Here is a 20,340-nt window from a genome sequence, read left to right as displayed (position 1 = left end):
CCTACAGCACATGGACTGCAGCGGTACAAGAAGGCAGCTCACCCCCACCTTCTCAAGGTGGGGGCAACTAGGGACAGGGCAATAAATACTGGGCCTAGCCAAAGATGCCCACATTCCCACAAATGAACAGAGTATGAAACATAGTTTACATGTTACAGAAGGGTCAGTAGAAGACTGAAGGGTGATCTGATGGAAGCGAGAGAGTGGATAAGGTGGGCTGAGGGGGAGGGTCAGTTCCCTTGGATAATACAGCATTGGTTCAATTCCTGCACTGCTAGGGTCACCCGCCTTCTCAATTTTGCTGCTCGCATGGTGACTCTCAGGTTAACCACCCCCACCAACCCACTCCGTACCCGTCTCTATCAAGACAGTGGCATTAAATTACTCTGGGAACACATCCTGTCACGGGGGGTGGGGGGGGGGGGGGAATTAAAAACACACCGTCCAGCTCAGGCTGTCCGACCGTACGGCGAATGTGGAACACACCGCCAAAAGTAGTGGCTGTAGGGGGTTGGCATTTCATGGGGAAGTTCAGCAAGGAACTAGGAAGTGAAGGTTACAATGGCAGATGGACAGAGTGAGAGAGAGAGAGCGAGCAGTGGGTTCAGTGTGTTGTGTGAGTGATATAGAGCATGGGCCCTACATTTGGCTGTTAGAGGGTGAGCTGTGCTGTTTTCATCCAGCCCAGCTCTCTTCATTCCACGAAACCCCACACTGCTCCTGCCTGGGGCCCAGGATCTTCCTAATGCTGCGCTACCAGAATCGTCCCTTCATAATGAGAACAGGTTTTACACTCTCTCTCTCTCTCTCTCTCTCCCTCTCTCTCTCCTTCCCTCTCTCTCTCTCCTCCCCTCTCTGTCTTTCACTCCTTCCCTCTCTTTTCATGCTCCCTCTCTCTCTGCTTTCCTCTCTCTCTCTATTTCTCTCCTTCCCTCTCTTCTCTCTCACTCTCTTTCTGCTTCCCTCTCTGATTCCATCTCTTTTTCCTGCTTTCACTCCTTCCCTCACTTTCTCTCCTTCAGTCTCTCTCCTTTCTCTCTCTGCTTCCCTCTTTCTCTCTTGTTCCCTCTTTCCTTCCCACTTTCTCTGCTTTCCTCTGTCTCTGCTTCCCTCACTTCCCCTCCTTCCATCTCTCCCCTTCCCTCTCTTTCTCTGCTTCTCTGTCTCTCTATTTTCCTCTTACTCCTTCTATCACTCTCCTCTCTCTCTCTCTCTCCCTCCCTCTTTCCTCTCTCTCTTTCTGTTCCCTCCCCCTCTCCACTTTCCTCTCTCTCCTTCCCCTTCTCCCTGTTCCTGCCTTTCTCTTTCTCTCCTTCCCTCTCATCTCCTTCCCTTTCTCTCTCTTTCTCTCTTTCCCTCTGTCTCTCTCTCTCTCCTTCCCTCCTGCTCTCCTTCCCTTGTTCTCTCTCCTTCGTTCTCTCTCTGCTTCTCTACTTTATTCCCTGTCTCTCTCCTTCTCCCCCTTTCTTTCCTTCCCTCTCTTTCTCTGCTTCCCCTCTCCTTCTTTCTCTCTTTCCTCTCTCTCAGCTTCCTTCGCACTTTTTACTTCCCCCTCTGTCTCACCTTCCCTCTCTCTCATTATCCGCCCCTCCTTCCCTCTCCTCTCTCTCTCTCTCCTTCCCTTTTCCTCTCCACTCTGCAGCACTCCCACCAAATCAGACTGTGGGTCTCCTGAGCTGTTTAAGGTGAGATGAACGACTTGAGGCATTGAAACTGTCAGCCCTGTTTACATGCACATGCTGTCCCACGGCAGAATGTTAAAGGTCTCTGCGGTACCAACATTCAGCACTCAACCAGCAACCGTTGCATGGACCCTCTGGGTTTTATTTAATCACGTTGCTGTTAGTGGGATCTTGCCATGCACGCTTTTGGTGCACCGCTGCCGGCAATAGAACTGCATTAAAGGTGCACCCAGGGTTCAAGGCGCTACAGAAATGCAGGGAATGTAATCGGAATGCAGGTAACGAGTCGGGCAGAGGGGGGCGTCCAGAAATGATGTCGAAGCTGGACAGCGCCTTGGTTAGCTCTGACTCGGGCACTGTGTACCTTTCCCATCTCAGTATTCGTCAGTTAGACCCACACTCGGAGCACCGTGCACAGTCCCAGTCTCCGTATCCGTTAGTTAGACCCACACTCGGAGCACTGTGCACAGTTCCAGTCTCCGTATCCGTTAGTTAGACCCACACTCGGAGCACCGTGCACAGTTCCAGTCTCCGTATCCCTCAGTTAGACCTACACTCGGAGCACCGTGCACAGTTCCAGTCTCTGTATCCCTCAGTTAGACCCACACTCGGAGCACCGTGCACAGTTCCAGTCTCCGTATCCCTCAGTTAGACCCACACTCAGAGCACCGTGCACAGTTCCAGTCTCCGTATCCCTCAGTTAGACCCACACTTGGAGCACCGTGCACAGTTCCAGTCTCCGTATCCCTCAGTTAGACCTACACTCGGAGCACCGTGCACAGTTCCAGTCTCTGTATCCCTCAGTTAGACCCACACTCGGAGCACCGTGCACAGTTCCAGTCTCCGTATCCCTCAGTTAGACCCACACTCGGAGCACCGTGCACAGTTCCAGTCTCCGTATCCCTCAGTTAGACCTACACTCGGAGCACCGTGCACAGTTCCAGTCTCCGTATCCATCAGTTAGACCCACACTCGGAGCACCGTGCACAGTTCCAGTCTCCGTATCCCTCAGTTAGACCCACACTGGGAGCACCGTGCACAGTTCCAGTCTCCGTATCCCTCAGTTAGGCCCACACTCGGAGCACCGTGCACAGTTCCAGTCTCCGTATCCCTCAGTTAGACCCACACTCGGAGCACCGTGCACAGTTCCAGTCTCCGTATCCCTCAGTTAGGCCCACACTCGGAGCACCGTGCACAGTTCCAGTCTCCGTATCCCTCAGTTAGACCCACACTCGGAGAGCCGTGCACCGTTCCAGTCTCCATATCCCTCAGTTAGACCCAATCTCGGAGCACCGTGCACAGCCCCAGTCTCCCTATCCCTCAGTTAGACCCACAGTCGGAGCACCGTACACAGTTCCATTCTCCCTATCCTTCAGTTAGACCCACACTCGGAGCACCGTGTGCACTTCCAGCCTCCGTTTCTGAAAACAAATGTGGAGATCAGGAAGGTGGAAAAGAAGATGGACGAACAAAATAGTCATACCTTCACTGAGAAGTTTGAAGAGAGATGTCGTGCAGGGGGCCTGATGGTTTCAAATTGTGTATGTGATCTTCAATAGGGCAGAGATGGACAGAGGTGTTTGCTATTTTCTGGTGACCAGAGAGGGGCCCATTATCATAGACAATCCTCTGTTATGGACCAGACCAAAACACCTTCAAAGATATCAATGCCATTGCCTGGATGCTCGATTTTATTTAAAGGCAAGTGTAAGCTCCTGTCTTCTAGTCTCACCATACTGAGCTGTAAGAAAAATAGACTTTATTCTCACTCTACAGTTAAAATACAAACAAAAGAAAGAAGAATTGGTATGAAGTTAAGCCTATCGGAAAACTTAACAGAGTCATGGATTATTTAACTACTTAACAGCAGCTGTTCCAATACAGTTACATCCCATTAACACACCCTTGGCAGAAGCAAATTCAGTAAAATACATTGCCTCACGCATAGGGGATCTCCAGTCCAGGTGGAAAGAACATCAAGACAAAATTCTAGCAGGCAAAGAGAGAGAGAGAGAGTTTTGGGATCTTCCACAGTCAGCTTCAAAGCCCTAACAATTAATGAAAGTGAAACTGAAAACCCTGGTCCTGTGCGAACCTGGCTCCACTCATTCAGGCTGCTTCTATTGTTCCATCTCCAGAAAAAAACAACCAAGGGTTGACAGGCCACTTGTTTCATTGTCTTGGAAGAGACCGCTCTTCATCTCTCTCTCTTTCTCTCAAAACGTCTCTTCAAAAAGAAAAACAGGACAAAATACACCTCTGAATGGTCCACATTGGCACCAACGACATAGGTAGGAAGAGAGATGGGGATTTAAGGCAGAAATTCAGGGAGGTAGGATGGAAGCTGAGAGCTAGGACGAACAGAGTTGTTGTCTCTGGTTTGTTGCCCATGCCACGTGCTAGTGAGGCGAGGAATAGGGAGAGAGAGGAGTTGAACACGTGGCTACAGGGATGGTGCAGGAGGGAGGGTTTTGGATTCTTGGATAATTGGGGCTCTTTCTGGGGTAGGTGGGACCTCTACAAGCAGGATGGTCTTCACCTGAACCAGAGGGGTACCGATATCCTGGCGGGGGAGGAAATTTGCTAAGGCTATTCGGGTGGATTTAAACTAATTCAGCAGGGGGATGGGAACCAAAATTGTAGTTCGAGTATAGAAAAGGTGGAGAGTAGGGTGGTCCGAAAGAAAGTTTCAGGGACGCAAGATGGCACCGACAAGCAAGAAGTTGGTTTGAAGTGTGTCTACTTCAATGCCAGGAGCGTCCAGAATAATGTGGGTGAACTTGCAGCATGGGTTAGTACCTGGGACTTCAATGTTGTGGCCATTTCGGAGACATGGATAGAGCAGGGACAGGAATGGTTGTTGCAGTTTCCGGGATTTAGATGTTTCAGTAAGAACAGAGAAGATGGTAAAAGTGGGGGAGGTGCAGCATTGTTAGTCAAGGACAGTATTACGGTTGCAGAAAGGATGTTTGGGGACTCGTCAACTGAGGTAGTATGGGCTGAGGTTAGAAACAGGAAAGGAGAGGTCACCCTGTTGAGAGTTTTCCATAGGCTTCCGAAAAGTTCCAGATATGTAGAGGAAAGGATAGCAAAGATGATTCTTGATATGAGTGAGAGAGACAGCGTAGTTGTCATGGGGGACTTCAACTTTCCAAATATTGACTGGAAACACTATAGTTCAAGCACTATAGATGGGTCAGTTTTTGTCCAGTGTGTGCAGGAGGGCTTCCTGACACAGTGTGTAGACAGGCCAACAAGGGGCAAAGCCATGTTAGATTTGGTACTGGGTAATGAGCCCGGCCAGGTATTAGATTTGGAAGTAGGTGAGCACTTTGGTGATAGCGATCACAATTCTGTTATGTTTACTTTAGTGATGGAAAGGGATAGGTGTATACCACTGGGCAAGAGTTATAGCTGGGGGAAGGGCAATTACGATGACACTAGGCAAGATTTAGGGAGCATAGAATGGGGAAGGAAACTGCAGGGGATGGGCACATTAGAAATGTGGAGCTTATTCAAGGAAAAGCTCCTGTGTGTCCTAGATAAATATGTACCTGTCAGGCAGGGAGGAAGCTATAGAGCGCAGGAGCCGTGGTTTACGAAGGAAGTGGAATCTCTGGTCAAGAGGAAGAAGAAGGCTTATGTTAGGATGAGATGTGAAGGCTCAGTTAGGGCACTTGAGGGGTACGAGGTAGCCAGGAAAGACCTAAAGAGAGAGCTCAGAAGAGCCAGGAGGAGACATGAGAAGTTGTTGGCAGATAGAATCAGGGTAAACCCTAAGGCTTTCTATAGGTATTTAAGGAATAAAAGAATGACGAAAGTAAGATTAGGTCCAATCAAGGATAATAGTGGAAGTTGTGTGTGGAGTCAGAGGAGATAGGGGAAGCACTAAATGAATATTTTTCGACAGTATTCACTCGAGAAAACGACAATGTTGTCGAGGAGAATACTGAGATACAGGCTACTAGACTAGGTGGGATTGACGTTCACAAGGAAGAGGTATTAGAAATCCTACAGAGGGTGAAGATAGATAAGTCCCCTGGGCCGGATGGGATTTATCCTCGGATCCTCTGGGAAGCCAGGGAGGAGATTGCCGAGCCTTTGGCATTGATCTTTAACTCGTCATTGTCTTCAGGAATAGTGCCAGATGACTGGAGGATAGCAAATGTGGTTCCCCTGTTCAAGGAGGGGAGTAGAGACAACCCTGGTAATTATAGACCAGTGAGCCTTACTTCGGTTGTTGGTAAAGTGTTGGAAAAGGTTATAAGAGATAGGATTTATAATCATCTAGAAAAGAATAAATTGGTTAGGGATAGTCAGCACGGTTTTGTGAAGGGAAGGTCATGCCTCACAAACCTTATTGAGTTCTTTGAGAAGGTGACCAAACAGGTAGATGAGAGTAAACCGGTTGATGTGGTGTATATGGATTTCAGCAAGGCGTTCGATAAGGTTCCCCAAATAGGCTATTGTACAAAATGCGGAGGAATGGGATTGTGGGAGATATAGCAGTTTGGATCGGAAATTGGCTTTGCTGAAAGAAGACAGAGGGTGGTGGTTGATGGGAAATGTTCATCCTGGAGAGCAGTTACTAGTGGCGTACCGCAAGGGTCGGTGTTGGGTCCACTGCTGTTTGTCATTTTTACAAATGACCTGGATGAGGGCGTAGAAGGATGGGTTAGTAAATTTGCAGATGACACTAAGGTCGGTGGTGTTGTGGACAATGACGAAGGATGCTGTAGGTTGCAGAGAGTCATAGATAAGCTGCAGAGCTGGGCTGAGAGGTGGCAAATGGAGTTTAATGCAGACAAGTGTAAGTTGATGCACTTTGGTAGGAGTAACCGGAAGGCAAAGTACAGGGCTAATGGTAAGATTCTTAGCAATGTAGATGAGCAGAGAGATCTCGGTGTCCATGTACACAGATCCTTGAAAGTTGCCACCCAGGTTGACAGGGCTGTTAAGGCGGTATACAGTGTTTTAGCTTTTATTAATAGAGGGATCGAGTTCCGGAACCAAGAGGTTATGGTGAAGCTGTACAAAACTCTGGTGCGGCTGCACTTGGAGTATTGCGTACAGTTCTGGTCACCGCATTATAAGAAGGATGTGGAAGCTTTGGAAAGGGTGCAGAGGAAATTTACTAGGATGTTGCCTGGTATGGAGGGAAGGTCTTACGAGGAAAAGCTGAGGGACTTGAGGCTGTTTTCGTTAGAGAGAAGAAGGTTGCGAGGTGACTTAATTGAAACATATAAAATAATCAGAGGGTTAGATAGGGCGGATAGGGAGAGCCTTTTTCCTAGGATGGTGACGGCGAGCACGAGGGGGCATAGCTTTAAATTGAGGGGTGAAAGATACAGGACAGATGTCAGAGGTTGTTTCTTTACTCAGAGAGTAGTAAGGGAATGGAACGCTTTGCCTGCAACGGTAGTCGATTCGCCAACTTTAAGTAAATTTAAGTCATTATTGGATGAGCATACGGACATACATGGAATGGTGTAGGTTAGATGGGCTTGAGATCGGTATGACAGGTCGGCACAACATCGAGGGCCAAAGGGCCTGTACTGTGTTGTAATGTTCTATGTTCTATGAAAGCCACTGAATAATCACCCACGAATAAACCCTATAGAGAATTGGCCCGTAAGAGCTGGGGTGGGTGAAGTGGGAGATGGGTGTGTCTCCAGCAGTTTTAGAACATAGAACGTAGAACATTACAGTACAGTACAGGCCCTTCGGCCCTCGATGTTGTGCCGACCTGTGGAACCAAACTGAAGCCCATCTAACCTACACTATTTCATTATCATCCATATGTTTATCCAATGACCATTTAAATGCCCTTAAAGTTGGCGAGCCTACTACTGTTGCAAGTAGGGCATTCCACGCCTTTACTACTCTCTGAGTGAAGAACCTACCTCTGACATCTGTCCTATATCTATCACCCCTCAATTTAAAGCTGTGTCCCCTCATGCTAGCCATCACCATCCGAGGAAAAAGGCTCTCACTGTCCACCCTATCTAATCCTCTGATCATCTTGTATGTCTCTATTAGGTCACCTCTTAACCTTCTTCTCTCTAAAGAAAACAGCCTCAAGTCCCTCAGCCTTTCCTCATAAGACCTTCCCTCCAGACCAGGCAACATCCTGGTAAATGTCCTCTGCACCTTTTCCAATACTTCCACATCCTTCCTATAATGCGGCGACCAGAACTGCACACAATACTCCAAGTGCGGCCGCACCAGAGTTTTGTACAGCTGCAACATGACCCCATGGCTCTGAAACTCAATCTCTCCACCATTAAAACCTAACACACCGTATACCTTCTTAACAACCCTATCAACCTGGGTGGCAACTTTCAGGGATCTATGCACATGGACACCGAGATCTCTCTGCTCATCCACACTACCAAGAATCTTACCATTAGCCCAGTACTCTGTATTCCTGTTACTCCTTCCAAAGTGAATCTCCTTACACTTTTCCGCATTAAACTCCATTTTCCACCTCTCAGCCCATCCCTGCAGCTTACCTATGTCCCTGTGTAACCTGCAACATCCTTCCACACTATCCACAACTCCACCGACTTTAGTGTCATCCGCAAATTTACTAACCCATCCTTCTACGCCCTCATCCAGGTCATTTATAAAAATGACAAACAGCAGTGGCTCCAAAACACTAGTAATTGAACTCCAGGATGAACATTTCCCATCAACCACCACTCTCTGTCTTCTTACAGCTAGCCAATTTTTGATCCAATTCGCTAAATCACCCTCAATCCCATTCCTCCGCATTTTGTACAATAGCCTCCTGTGGGGAATCTTATCGAACACTTTACTGAAATCCATATACACCACATCAATCACTTTACCCTCATCCACCTGTTTGGTCACCTTCTCAAAGAACTCAATAAGGTTTGTGAGGCACGACCTTCCCTTCACAAAACTGTGCTGACTATCACTAATCAAATTATTCCTTTCCAGATGATTATAAATCCTATCTCTTATAATCCTCTCCAACACTTTACCCACAACCGAAGTAATGCTCACTGGTCTATAATTATCAGGTCTCTACTCCCCTTCTTGACTAAGGGGACAACATTTGTTATCTTCCAGTTTTCTGGCACTATTCCTGTAGACAGTGATGGCATAAAGATCAAAGCCAAAGGCTCTGCAATCTCCTCCCTAGCTTCCCAGAGAATCCTAGGATATATTCCATCTGGTCCAGGGGACTTATCTATTTTCACACTTTCCAGAATTGTTAACACCTCCTCCTTGTGAACCTCAATCCTGTCTAGTCTAATGGCCTGTGTCTCAGTATTCTACTTGACAACATTGTCTTTTTCCTGTGTGAATACTGACGAAAAATATTTATTTAGTGCCTCTCCTATTTCTTCAGACTCCACGCATAACTTCCGACTACTGTCCTTGACTGGCCCTATTCATACTCCAGTCATTCTTTTATTCCTGACATGCCTATAGAAAGCTTCAGGGTTTTCCTTGCTCCTACCTGCTAAAGACTTCTCGTGTCCCCTCCTGGCTCTTCTTAGCTCTCTCTTTAGGTCCTTCCTGGCTAATTTGTAACTCTCAAGCGCCCTAACTGAGACTTCACGCCTCATGTTTACATTAGCCTCCCTCTTCCCCTTGACAAGAGTTTCAACTTCTTTAGTAAACCACGGTTCCCTCACCTGACCACTTCCTCCCTGCCTGAAGGGTGCATGCTTATCAAGGACACGCATTAGCTGTTCCTTGAACAAGCTCCACGTTTCAATTGTGCCCAGCCCCTGCAGTTTCCTTCCCCATCCTAAGCATCCTGAATCTTGCCTAATCACCTCATATTTGTCTTTCCCCCAGCTATAACTCTTGCCCTGCAGTATATACCTTTCCCCTTCCGTTGCTAAAGTAAATTTAACCAAATTATGGTCATATACACTAAAGTGCTCATCTACCTCCAAATCTAACACCTGGCCTGGCTCATTACCCAGTACCAAATCCAATTGGCCTCGTCTCTTGTTGGCCTATCTACATACTGTGTCAGGAAACCCTCCTGCACACATTGGACAAAAACTGACCCATCTAAAGTACTCGAACTATAGCGTTTCCAGTCAATATTTGGAAAGTTAAAGCCCCCATAACAACTCCCCTGTTACCTTTGCTACTATCCAGAATCATCCTGCAATCCTTTCCTCTACATCGCTTGAACTTTCCGGAGGCTGATAGAAAACTCCCAACAGGGTGACCTCTCCTTTCCTGTTTATAGCCTTAGCCCAAACTACCTCAGTAGACGAGTCCTCATCAAACATCCTTTCTGCAACCGTAATACTGTCCTTGACTAACAATGCTGCACCTCCCCCACTTTTACCACCTTCCCTGATCTTACTGAAACATCTAAACCCCGGATCCTGCAACAACCATTCCTGTCCCTGCTCTATCCATGTCTCCAAAATGGTCACGACATCGATGTCCCAGATACCAACCCATGCTGCAAGTTCACCCACCTTATTCCAAATGCTCCTGGTGTTGAAGTAGACACACTTCAAACTACCTTCCTGCCGGCCAGTACACTCCTGCAACCTTGAAACCTTATTCATGACCTCACTACTCTCAACCTCCTGTACACTAGAGCTCCAATTCAGGTTCCCACCTCCCTGCTGAATTAGTTTAAACCGTCCCGAAGAGCAATAGCAAATTTCCCCCCAAAGGATATTGGTACCCCTCTGGATCAGCTGTAGACCATCCCGTTTGTAGAAGTCCCACCAACCCCAGAATGAGCCCCAATTATCCAGGTATCTGAATTCCTCCATCCTGCACCACGTGTTCAACTGCCCTCTCTCCCTAATCCCCGCCTCGCGAGCACGTGGCACGGGTAACAAACCAGAGATAACAATTCTGTTTGTTCTAAGGTTCCACCCTAGCTCCTTGAATTTCTGCCTGACATCCCCATCCCTTTTCCTACCAATGTCGTTGGTGACTATGTGGACCATGACTTGGGGCTTCTCCCCTTCCCCCTCAAGGATCCCGAAAACACGATCTGTGACGTCACGGACCCTGGCACCTGGGAGGCAACACACCAGTCGTGAGTCTCTCTCTTGTTCCCACAGAACCTCCTATCTGTCCCCCTAACTGTGGAGCCCCCAATGACTACTGCTCTCCTCCTCTCCCCGCTTCCCTTCTGAGCAACAGGGACAGACTCTGCGCCAGGGACCTGTACCCCATGGCTAACCCTGGTAAGTCATCCCCCCAACAGTATCCAAAACGGTATACTTGTTATCGAGGGGAATGGCCACAGGGGATCCCTGCACTGTCTGCCTGTTCCCTTTCTGTTCCCTGACTGTAACCTGTCATTTTCCTGTACCTGAAGTGTGACTACCTCCCTGTAACTCCTCTCAGTTATCCCATCAGCCTCCCGAATGCTCCAAAGTTCATCCAGCTCCAGCTTCAGTTCCCTAACGCGGTTTCCGAGGAGCTGGAGTTGGGTGCACTTCCCGCAGATGAGGTCAGTGGGGTCACCAGCCGTGACCCTTACCTTCCACATTCTACAGGAGGAGCGTGCAACTTCCCTGGCACCCATCCCTCTGTTCCAAATTCACACACAGACTATTGAAAAAGAAAATAAAAATAGTAATCCTACCCAATTCAAGGAAGTCAGCTTTGGGATGTTGACTCTACACAACGCAGGGTTTGAGTGAAGATTTGAAGCTGGGTTGACAGTTGTAGATGTTGGTTTGTTCGTTGAGCTGGGAGACTTAATAGCAGATGTTTCAGCCCCCTACTAGGGGACACCCTCAGTTCTTGCAGTTTCCTGTGAAGCAGCGTTGACCTAGGCTGGTTAGAATCTGTATGGTCTGGATTTTACTGCTTCCAGTAGGTATTGGTTCCAGCTCTGCCTTGTAATGGTCGGTACATCAGGGCTTTTTGTTGGAGTTTGCGGATGAATGCCAAGGTTCCAAGAATTCCCTGGGTGACCTATGCTTGGCTTGTCCTGCAATACTGGTGTTAAAAGTGTGTTTTTTCTCGTCTGTGTGCACTGGAACCAAACCCCTTTGTGACCAGACACTTCCTACCTCTGTGGGTGTTTGGTTCCGAGCCGTGAGTCACTTAAAATAGAAACAACATTCAAGTTGAACAGGCCAGAAAGAGAGAAGGCAAGCGGTAAACTGGTCATTATTTCAAAAGGGAATAAAAAGAGGGAAGTTTTGCTAAAACTGCACAATGCCCCAACCACAGCTGGAATATTCGCAGCAGCTTTCAGCCCCTTACCTGAGGGTCATTGAATCATACAGCGCGGAAACAGACCCTTCAGCCCAACTGATCCAGGCTGACCAGGTTTCCTAAACTGAACTAGTCCCATTTGGGAGCATTTGGCCCCTGTAAACCCTTCCCTATCCATGTCCCAATCCAGATGCCCTTTAAATGCTGTAACTGTACCAGCCTCCACCACTTCCTCTGGCAGCTCATTCCATACACGCACCACCCTCTGTGTGAAAACGTTGCCCCTCAGGTCCCTTTTAAACATTCCCTCCCCTCACTTTAAACCTACACCCCTCTAGTTTTGGACTCCCCTATCCTGGGAAAAAAATCTTGTCTGTTCACCCCATCCATGCCCCTCATGATTTTATAAACCTCTATAAGGCCACTCCCTCAGCCTCTGACGCTCCAGGGGAAATGGGCCCTCAGCTTATTCAGCCCCTCCCTGTAGCTCAAACCCTCCGACCCTGGCAACATCCTGTTAAATCCTTTCTGAAAACCCTTTCAAGTTTCACAGCATCCTTCCTAGAGCAGGGAGACCAGGATTGCACTCAGTATTCCGAAAGTGGCCCTAGCCAATAAAAACCGAAAGAACTGCAGATGCTGTGAATCAGGAACAAGAACAGAAGTTGCTGGAAAAGCTCAGCAGGTCTGGCAGCATCTTTGAAGGAAAGGTTAGAGTTAACTGATCCTTCCTCAGAACTGATCCTGAACAGTTCTGCTAGTGACTTCTGAGTTTGTGGTATAACCAATGTCCTGTACAACTCCAACATGATGTCCCAATGAAGGCAAATGTACCAAACACTTTTTTCATTACAGATGACAAGGCGTAGAGCTGGATGAACGCAGCAGGGCAAACAGCATTATAGGAGCAAGAAAGCTGACGTTTCGGGCCTAGACCCTTCTTCATTATCCTGTCCACTCGGGACTCCACTTTCAAGGAACTATGTACATTGACACTTTGGTCAGATCTGAGATTGAGCCTGGGTACGGATGAGGAGAGGTTAACTAGATTGGGCCTGTACCCATCGAAGTTTAGAAAAATGACAGGCCACCTTATTGAAACATGGAAGATTCTCAGGGGGACTTGACATGTAGTTACAAAGATGTTGTCAGGGGCAATGGCAACTCTATTGAGTTAGGGTAACAAAGTGTGGAGCTGAATGAACACAGCAGGCCAAGCAGCATCTCAGAAGCACCAAAGCTGACGTTTCGGGCCTAGACGGTCTAGGCCCGAAACGTCAGCTTTTGTGTTCCTGAGATGCTGCTTGGCCTGCTGTGTTCATCCAGCTTCACACTTTGTTATCTTGGATTCTCCAGCATGTGCAGTTCCCTTTATCTCTATTGAGTTAGGGGTGGCCCAGCAGGTGTGTGGTGTGAATGTTATTGACAAATATGACGAGACAATTTCTAAAATAATTTGAAGAATTGAAGACCACTCGGTTGACAATAACTTGACAAGCGCTGTGCAAACCCACAGCAGACCACTGAATTGTTTAAAAAGAAATCTTGCATTGAAACAGTGACTCATTTTAATGATACACGTGGTCAGGAAGTTCGAGACAAGTTTAAAATAAGCTAGATCTGCTTTTTGATTCAATTTGCACTTCTCAGCTCCCCAGATCCGAGAGGACAGCTGCGTTATAATGGACAATTCAACAGAACAATCAATGTTGGAGACAACTTCGGTGAGATAACTTTCTCAAAGCTCTTTTGAATAGACATTTGTTTGATGCCTTAACGAGACAATATTGCCATCGGGCTGGCTTATTAATATTCCTAAGTACCCTCAGTATCTTGGCATTGAGGACATCTATGAATCAAAATTATCTCTCCAGTCTGAGAATGAATATTTCAAACATTGATTTACTAATGCTCTGAAAAATGAGTATGAGGAAAAATGAGAAATAGTTCTATTTTTCTGCAGTTGTGTAACAGAGAGAGCAGCACAGTTTCTGGGGAAATAGTTTAAAGTTAATCCTGCTAACATTATGACTCATACTCTGAAGAGTTTGCAGTGTGTTGCAGGGTCCCTCTCTCTGTTCCAGGGGACCCAGGTTTAATCCCCAACCCCCAAAATTGTGTTGTCACATGTGAGCAAAGGTGAATGGGATAATTGCAGAATTGTCTCAGTCCCATTGTCTCGTGTCTGTACAGAATCTTAAATTTGCTCCACACTGCCTCGAATTCTGGCAACAACGTCTCTGATTCTGCACCAAAACTTCCCCCGAATCAACTCAACAACCTCACATTCTTTTGAAAGTTCCTGTTGAATTTCTCCCTTTCAGGCAATGAGTTCCAGATCACCTAATGCTAGGTCACAAAAGAACTAATTCTCTCCCTCTGATCTTTAATCCCCCAATATTAATTTTTGGTGCAGAATCCCTATAGTATGGAAACAGGCTCTTTGACCCAACAAGTCCATGCTGGCCCTCAGAGTATCCCAACATGCAATTTAGCATGGCCAATCCACCTAGTCTGCACATCCTTGGAGTGTGGGAGGAAACCGGATCACCCGGAGTGAACCCACGCAGACACAGGGAGAATGTGCAAACTCCACACAGACAGTTGCCCGACGCTGGAATTGAACCCGAGTCCCTGGCACTGTGAGGGAGCAGTGCTAATCACCGAGCCACCGTGCCGCCCATCACTTCAATCAGTTTCCCTCTGGTGACTGACCCACCTGGCCACTGGGAATTCTGCATCACTTATCAAACTGTACAAAATCCCATTAAAGTATTGAGCCTATAAAACAGTGCCCCCAAAGCTTACAAAGCGGTGAATATCAACACTATCCAGCAGTGAACCCCAACAGGAGATATCATTGACAGGGGACTGAAAGCTTAGCGGAAGAGTTTGGACTTTAAAAACGTTAGCAAGGGACAGACAGAGTGACAGAGAGAGACGGACAGGTTTAGCGAGGGAATTCCTGAGCTCAGGACCCTAGGCAGCTGAAGTCACGACCCCAGCAGTGGAGCGATGGGAATTGGGATGCTCGAGAGTCTGGGATTGGAGGGGGTTACGGAGATAGGGAAGGGGGTGTCGGGGCTGGAGGGGGTTACAGAGATAGGGAGGGGGTGTAGGGGCTGGAGGGGGTTACAGAGATAGGGAAGGGGGTGTTGGGGCTGGAGGAGGTTACAGAGATAGGGAGGGGGTGTAGGGGCTGGAGGGAGTTACAGAGATAGGGAGGGGGTGTCGGGGCTGGAGGGGGTTACAGAGATAGGGAGGGGGTGTCGGGGCTGGAGGGGGTTACAGAGATAGGGAGGGGGTGTAGGGGCTGGAGGGGGTTACAGAGATAGGAAGGGGGTGTAGGGGCTGGAGGGGGTTACAGAGATAGGGAGGGGGTGTCGGGGCTGGAGAGGGTTACAGAGATAGGGAGGGGGTGTAGGGGCTGGAGGGGGTTACAGAGATAGGGAAGGGGGTGTTGGGGCTGGAGGGGGTTACAGAGATAGGGAGGGGGTGTAGGGGCTGAAGGGAGTTACAGAGATAGGGAGGGGGTGTCGGGGCTGGAGGGGGTTACAGAGATAGGGAGGGGGTGTAGGGTCTGGAGGGGGTTACAGAGATAGGGAGGGGGTGTCGGGGCTGGAGGGGGTTACAGAGATAGGGAGGGGGTGTAGGGGCTGGAGGGGGTTACAGAGATAGGAAGGGGGTGTAGGGGCTGGAGGGGGTTACAGAGATAGGGAGGGGGTGTAAGGGCTGGAGGGGGTTACAGAGATAGGGAGGGGGTGTCGGGGCTGGAGAGGGTTACAGAGATAGGGAGGGGGTGTAGGGCTGTAGGAAGTTACTGAGATAGGGAGGGGGTGTAGGGCTGTAGGAACTTACAGAGATAGCAAGTGTTAAACAGTTTTATGTGTGTGTGTGTGTGTGTGTGTGTTTGTGTGTGTTTTTAAGTCAGCATATCGCTTTTTGAACGATTGTGACAGTGAGTGTGGAGGGCCAGTACTGAGTCATTCTAATCCCTTGGATTTCTATAAATGGCAGGACAGCTGTCCTTTATGAACAGCAAGTTCTGTACAGAGTGAAGAAATACCGTGTCGCTGAGTTAAATTTGGGCTGTTTGAGGAGCGGAGAATGTGAATCCACAGTGCAGATGCATCCTCCCAGCTACCAGTCAGAAAATGGTATTCTCAAACATCCATCTCCTGTGCTCTCAGAGTTTCCTGTGGTCCGTTTATCTGCACTGCCATCTCCAAAGGCCAGGATATTTCACCTTGAAGTTAGTGGCCTGAGTTCAGCCAAGGCATACATGACCCTTTGGCAGATTGAGGAAGTAATCTGTTTATTGCAACTGAATTTATCGTGAACATTGCACTTTTGGGGCAGAGGCAGAAAATAGATTGGCTGGGGTTGGCACTGCAGCAAGAATTCAGTTGTGGTGTTTTTATTTCTTAAACTGGTTGGCGAAAGGGTAAGAGAGGAGGAAACAGCGGCGAGGACAGTTGTTGATAAGCTTGGAGATCCAGGAGACAGATTAAAAGAAACAGCAGCAGTGAAGGTGTGAGCGAAGTTGACAGGACATACGAGCAGCAGGATATGTAGTGAGAAAAGGTGTGAATGGCAAAGAACAGAATCGTCACACACGCCCACTTTCTGATAACAGATTGAAGGTCACTATTGAGTCTGGAAATCTCTACATCAGTGGCTGAGCTGGTGCACTCCAGAAGAACCAAATTGCTCTGTGAGCGGAGAGAGTAGGAATTGCGGATGCTGGAGAATCTGAGATAACGTGGTGCAGAGCTGGATGAACACAACAGGCCAAGCAGCGTCAGAGGAGCAGGAAAGCTAACGTTTCAGGTCTAGACCCAAAGAGGTCAGGTCACCTCTTTGATGTGTCCATCTCCTCTCCACCTATTTTCTCCTTTATCCATCTTCTAGCCGCCTCCCCTTCTCTCCCTTCCCCCTCCCCATTTCTGAAGAAGGGTCTAGGCCCGAAACATCAGCTTTCCGGATCCTCTGATGCTGCTTGGCCTGCTGTGTTCACTCAGCTCCACAGCTTGTTATCTCAGATTCTCCAGCATCTGCAGTTCCTATGATCTCTCTCACTCTGCTTTGTCAGTTCAGCTCTTGAGAGGGTTCCAGCTGAAATAGGACTGTTTTGTAAATTTCTAAGAACTAACTCTCAGTTCCTGGTAGGCTAATTACAAAGCTAAGTGCTGTTAATATATCTACATCTTCTGCAGACCCCAGGATTTCAGCGTGGAATCATAAACAGCTCATGACTGGGCACATTCAGGGGCATTTCAAGTTTTGCTAAATTTCTGCTTGTCAGCTGAGCTCCACAACGAGAGCAGTTTTTTTTGTAATTTAAAGTTCTCCGATAATATTGATATCCGCCCACAGGGTGCTACCTGACTCATCAGATTCCACAACACCTCAATTTCTACGAAACATCAAGGTTTCTGATTCAAACAGATATGGCCCACAAAAAACATTGTCGAACACAATTTGACAGACTCTGGAGATGATATTGCAATCTGCTGCCTATAGCTCAGGAGAAAACCGAAGCTTGTGATGGACGAGTGTCGTAGAGGTTTAAGGAGGGAATTTCTGAGCTCAGTGCGATGGACATCCACCAGCAAAGGCAGGGCGATAGGGATTTGGGGGATGCATGAGCGGCCGGGATTGGAGGGGGTCACAGAGATAGGGAGTGGGTGTAGGGGCTGGAGGAGAATACAGAGACAGGGAGGGGTGTAGGGGCTGGAGGGGGTTACAGAGATAGGGAGGGGGTGTAGGGGCTGGAGGAGGTTACAGAGACAGGGAGGGGTGTAGGGGCTGGAGGGGGTTACAGAGATAGGGAGGGGATATAGGGGCTGGAGGGGGTTACAGAGATAGGGAGGGGGTGTAGGGGCTGCAGGGGGTTACAGAGATAGGGAGGGGGTGTAGGGGCTGGAGGGGGTTACAGAGATAGGGAGGGGGTGTAGGGGCTGGAGGAGTTTACAGAGATAGGGAGGGGGTGTAGGGGCTGGAGGAGGTTACAGAGACAGGGAGGGGTGTAGGGGCTGGAGGGGGTTACAGAGATAGGGAGGGGGTGTAGGGGCTGGAGGGGGTTACAGAGATAGGGAGGGGGTGTAGGGGCTGCAGGGGGTTACAGAGATAGGGAGGGGGTGTAGGGGCTGGAGGGGGTTACAGAGATAGGGAGGGGGTGTAGGGGCTGGAGGAGTTTACAGAGATCAGGGAGGGGGTTTAGGGGTGGGAGGGGCTTACAGAGATCGGGAGGGGGTGTAGGGGCTGGAGGAGTTTACAGAGATAGGGAGGGGGTGTAGGGGCTGGAGGAGGTTACAGAGACAGGGAGGGGTGTAGGGGCTGGAGGGGGTTACAGAGATAGGGAGGGGGTGTAGGGGCTGGAGGGGGTTACAGAGATAGGGAGGGGGTGTAGGGGCTGCAGGGGGTTACAGAGATAGGGAGGGGGTGTAGGGGCTGGAGGGGGTTACAGAGATAGGGAGGGGGTGTAGGGGCTGGAGGGGGTTACAGAGATCAGGGAGGGGGTTTAGGGGTGGGAGGGGCTTACAGAGATCGGGAGGGGGTGTAGGGGCTGGAGGAGGTTACAGAGATAGGGAGGGTTGTAGGGGTGGGAGGGGGGTACAGAGATAGGGAGGGTTGTAGGGGTGGGAGGGGGTTACAGAGATAGGGAGGGGGTTTAGGGGTGAGAGTGCGTTACAGAGATAGGGAGGGTTGTAGGGGTGGGAGGGGGGTACAGAGATAGGGAGGGGGTGTAATGTTGATGAATGTTAAAGTGCCCCCATTTGGCCGTTTGCACTGCGTGAGCCTCAGCTGATGACTGTATGCTGTGGAATAACGAGCTGTAAAACTCCGTCCCTCCCTGGACCCTGTCTCCGTGATAGTGACGATCCCCCAGTTTTGCATCGACACCTTCACACTACCTGCCCTGGGTCCTTGCACAAATGTCGATCCCACGCAGCCTCACTCAGCTGCCTTAGTCCTTGAGCCTGGTCACTCAGCCTCCCTGTGTAATCACCGTTCTCTATTCACTGAAACCCAGAACCCCCTTCCCCTCCCCCCATTTCTGAAGAAGGGTCTGGGCACGAAACGTCAGCTTTCCTGCTCTCCTGAAGCTGCTTGGCCTGCTGTGTCCATCCAGCTCCACACCTTGTTATCCCAGCCAGTAGGTGAGATGCTTTGGCTGGTGTCATATCTGTTGTGGGGTCGGAGGGGGGTGGTGGGGGGGGGGGGCAATGTTTGCGGTTGAGCCTGCCCTCTATCTAACTCTGTTCCTATCTGTACTCTCCCCACACCCCTGCCTGTGCCTGGTATCTTCCCCCTCACTCTCACTTCTCTCGAACACTGGGGAATCTGCTCCTATTTAATGACTGACCAATGGCCTGCTCCCTTCTGACTGATCGCCCCCACCCCACCTCTGACTGTGCCGCTTGAAGTTGTGGGGGAGACTATGTTTGGAATTCGCGCTCTCCATGTAACTCCCAGCCTCCACAAATGATAGCTTTGCTTATGGACCAGTACTCCTGGCCGTTCTTATGGGCTGTACCTACAGTTCTCCAGTTTGTCCCATGCAGTGTGCTGTAGTACACACTTGGCTCAACTCTTTGGCCACACCCACAAGTAAAATAAAACTTCTTTCCCCGAAATTTACATCAGAAGGAAAACAACAATGAATGAATGAAGAGCATCTTGAAGCCAGAAATAAATGAGTTCTTCACCAGTAGGAGTTATGAGGAGAAAGCAGGAGAATGGAATTGAGAAACATATCAGCCATGATAGAATGGTGGAGCAGATTCGATGGGCTGAACAGCCTAATTCTGACCTCGCTCTGCATCGTCACATGGACGATTTTATTGGGATGCACTGCAGGCTATGTTTACCTCCACACACTACCTCCCCCAATCCAATATGTTCAGCTAAACAGCCCCTCCACCTGGCTCTTTGTCATGTCCGAATGAGTGCTAGGCAAATACACATACTAACCTAATCAGGACCCATCTCTCGCTCCAGTTAATTTTCCCAGTGCTTTCAACAGGAATACAATCCCAATTTAACCTCTCACTCTCAGTTCTCCGACAGTGCCCACTCCCTCAGCATTGACCCACCGACAGTGCAGCGCTCCCTCAGCACTGACCCTCCGACAGTGCGGCGCTCCCTCAGCACTGACCCTCCAACAGTGCGGTGCTCCCTCAGCACTGACCCTCCGACAGTGCGGTGCTCCCTCAGCACTGACCCTCCGACAGTGCCCCCACCCTCAGAACTGACCCTCCGACAGTGCGGCGCTCCCTCAGCACTGACCCTCCGACAGTGCCCGCTCCCTCAGCACTGACCCTCCGACAGTGCCCGCTCCCTCAGCACTGACCCTCTGACAGTGCGGCGCTCCCTCAGCACTGACACTCTGACAGTGCACAGTCCCTCAGCACTGACCCTCCGACAGTGTGGAGCTCCCTCAGCACTGACCCTCCGACAGTGC

At 49.2% G+C, this 20,340-nt stretch overlaps 1 protein-coding gene across 2 annotated transcripts in view; it reads left to right on the top strand.

The window, feature by feature from the left end:
- The first annotated feature begins 13,526 nt into the window (after positions 1–13,526).
- Positions 13,527–20,340, top strand: part of LOC125448519 (C-X-C chemokine receptor type 3-like) — a 25,106-nt gene continuing 18,292 nt past the window's right edge. The window contains exon 1 of one of the 2 annotated variants that reach the window (XM_048523867.2): positions 13,527–13,597. In XM_048523867.2, coding sequence (XP_048379824.2) covers positions 13,556–13,597 — 42 coding nt within the window. In that variant the 5' untranslated portion in view covers positions 13,527–13,555. The remainder of the gene's footprint in view (positions 13,598–20,340) is intronic. The other variant, XM_059641338.1, reaches the window with a different exon arrangement.

Source organism: Stegostoma tigrinum, chromosome 41, assembly GCF_030684315.1.
Source record: "Stegostoma tigrinum isolate sSteTig4 chromosome 41, sSteTig4.hap1, whole genome shotgun sequence".
In the NCBI taxonomy this organism is placed as follows: domain Eukaryota; kingdom Metazoa; phylum Chordata; class Chondrichthyes; order Orectolobiformes; family Stegostomatidae; genus Stegostoma; species Stegostoma tigrinum.
Note: the sequence above shows the minus strand (reverse complement) of the source record. Positions and strands in the feature narration are given on the sequence as shown.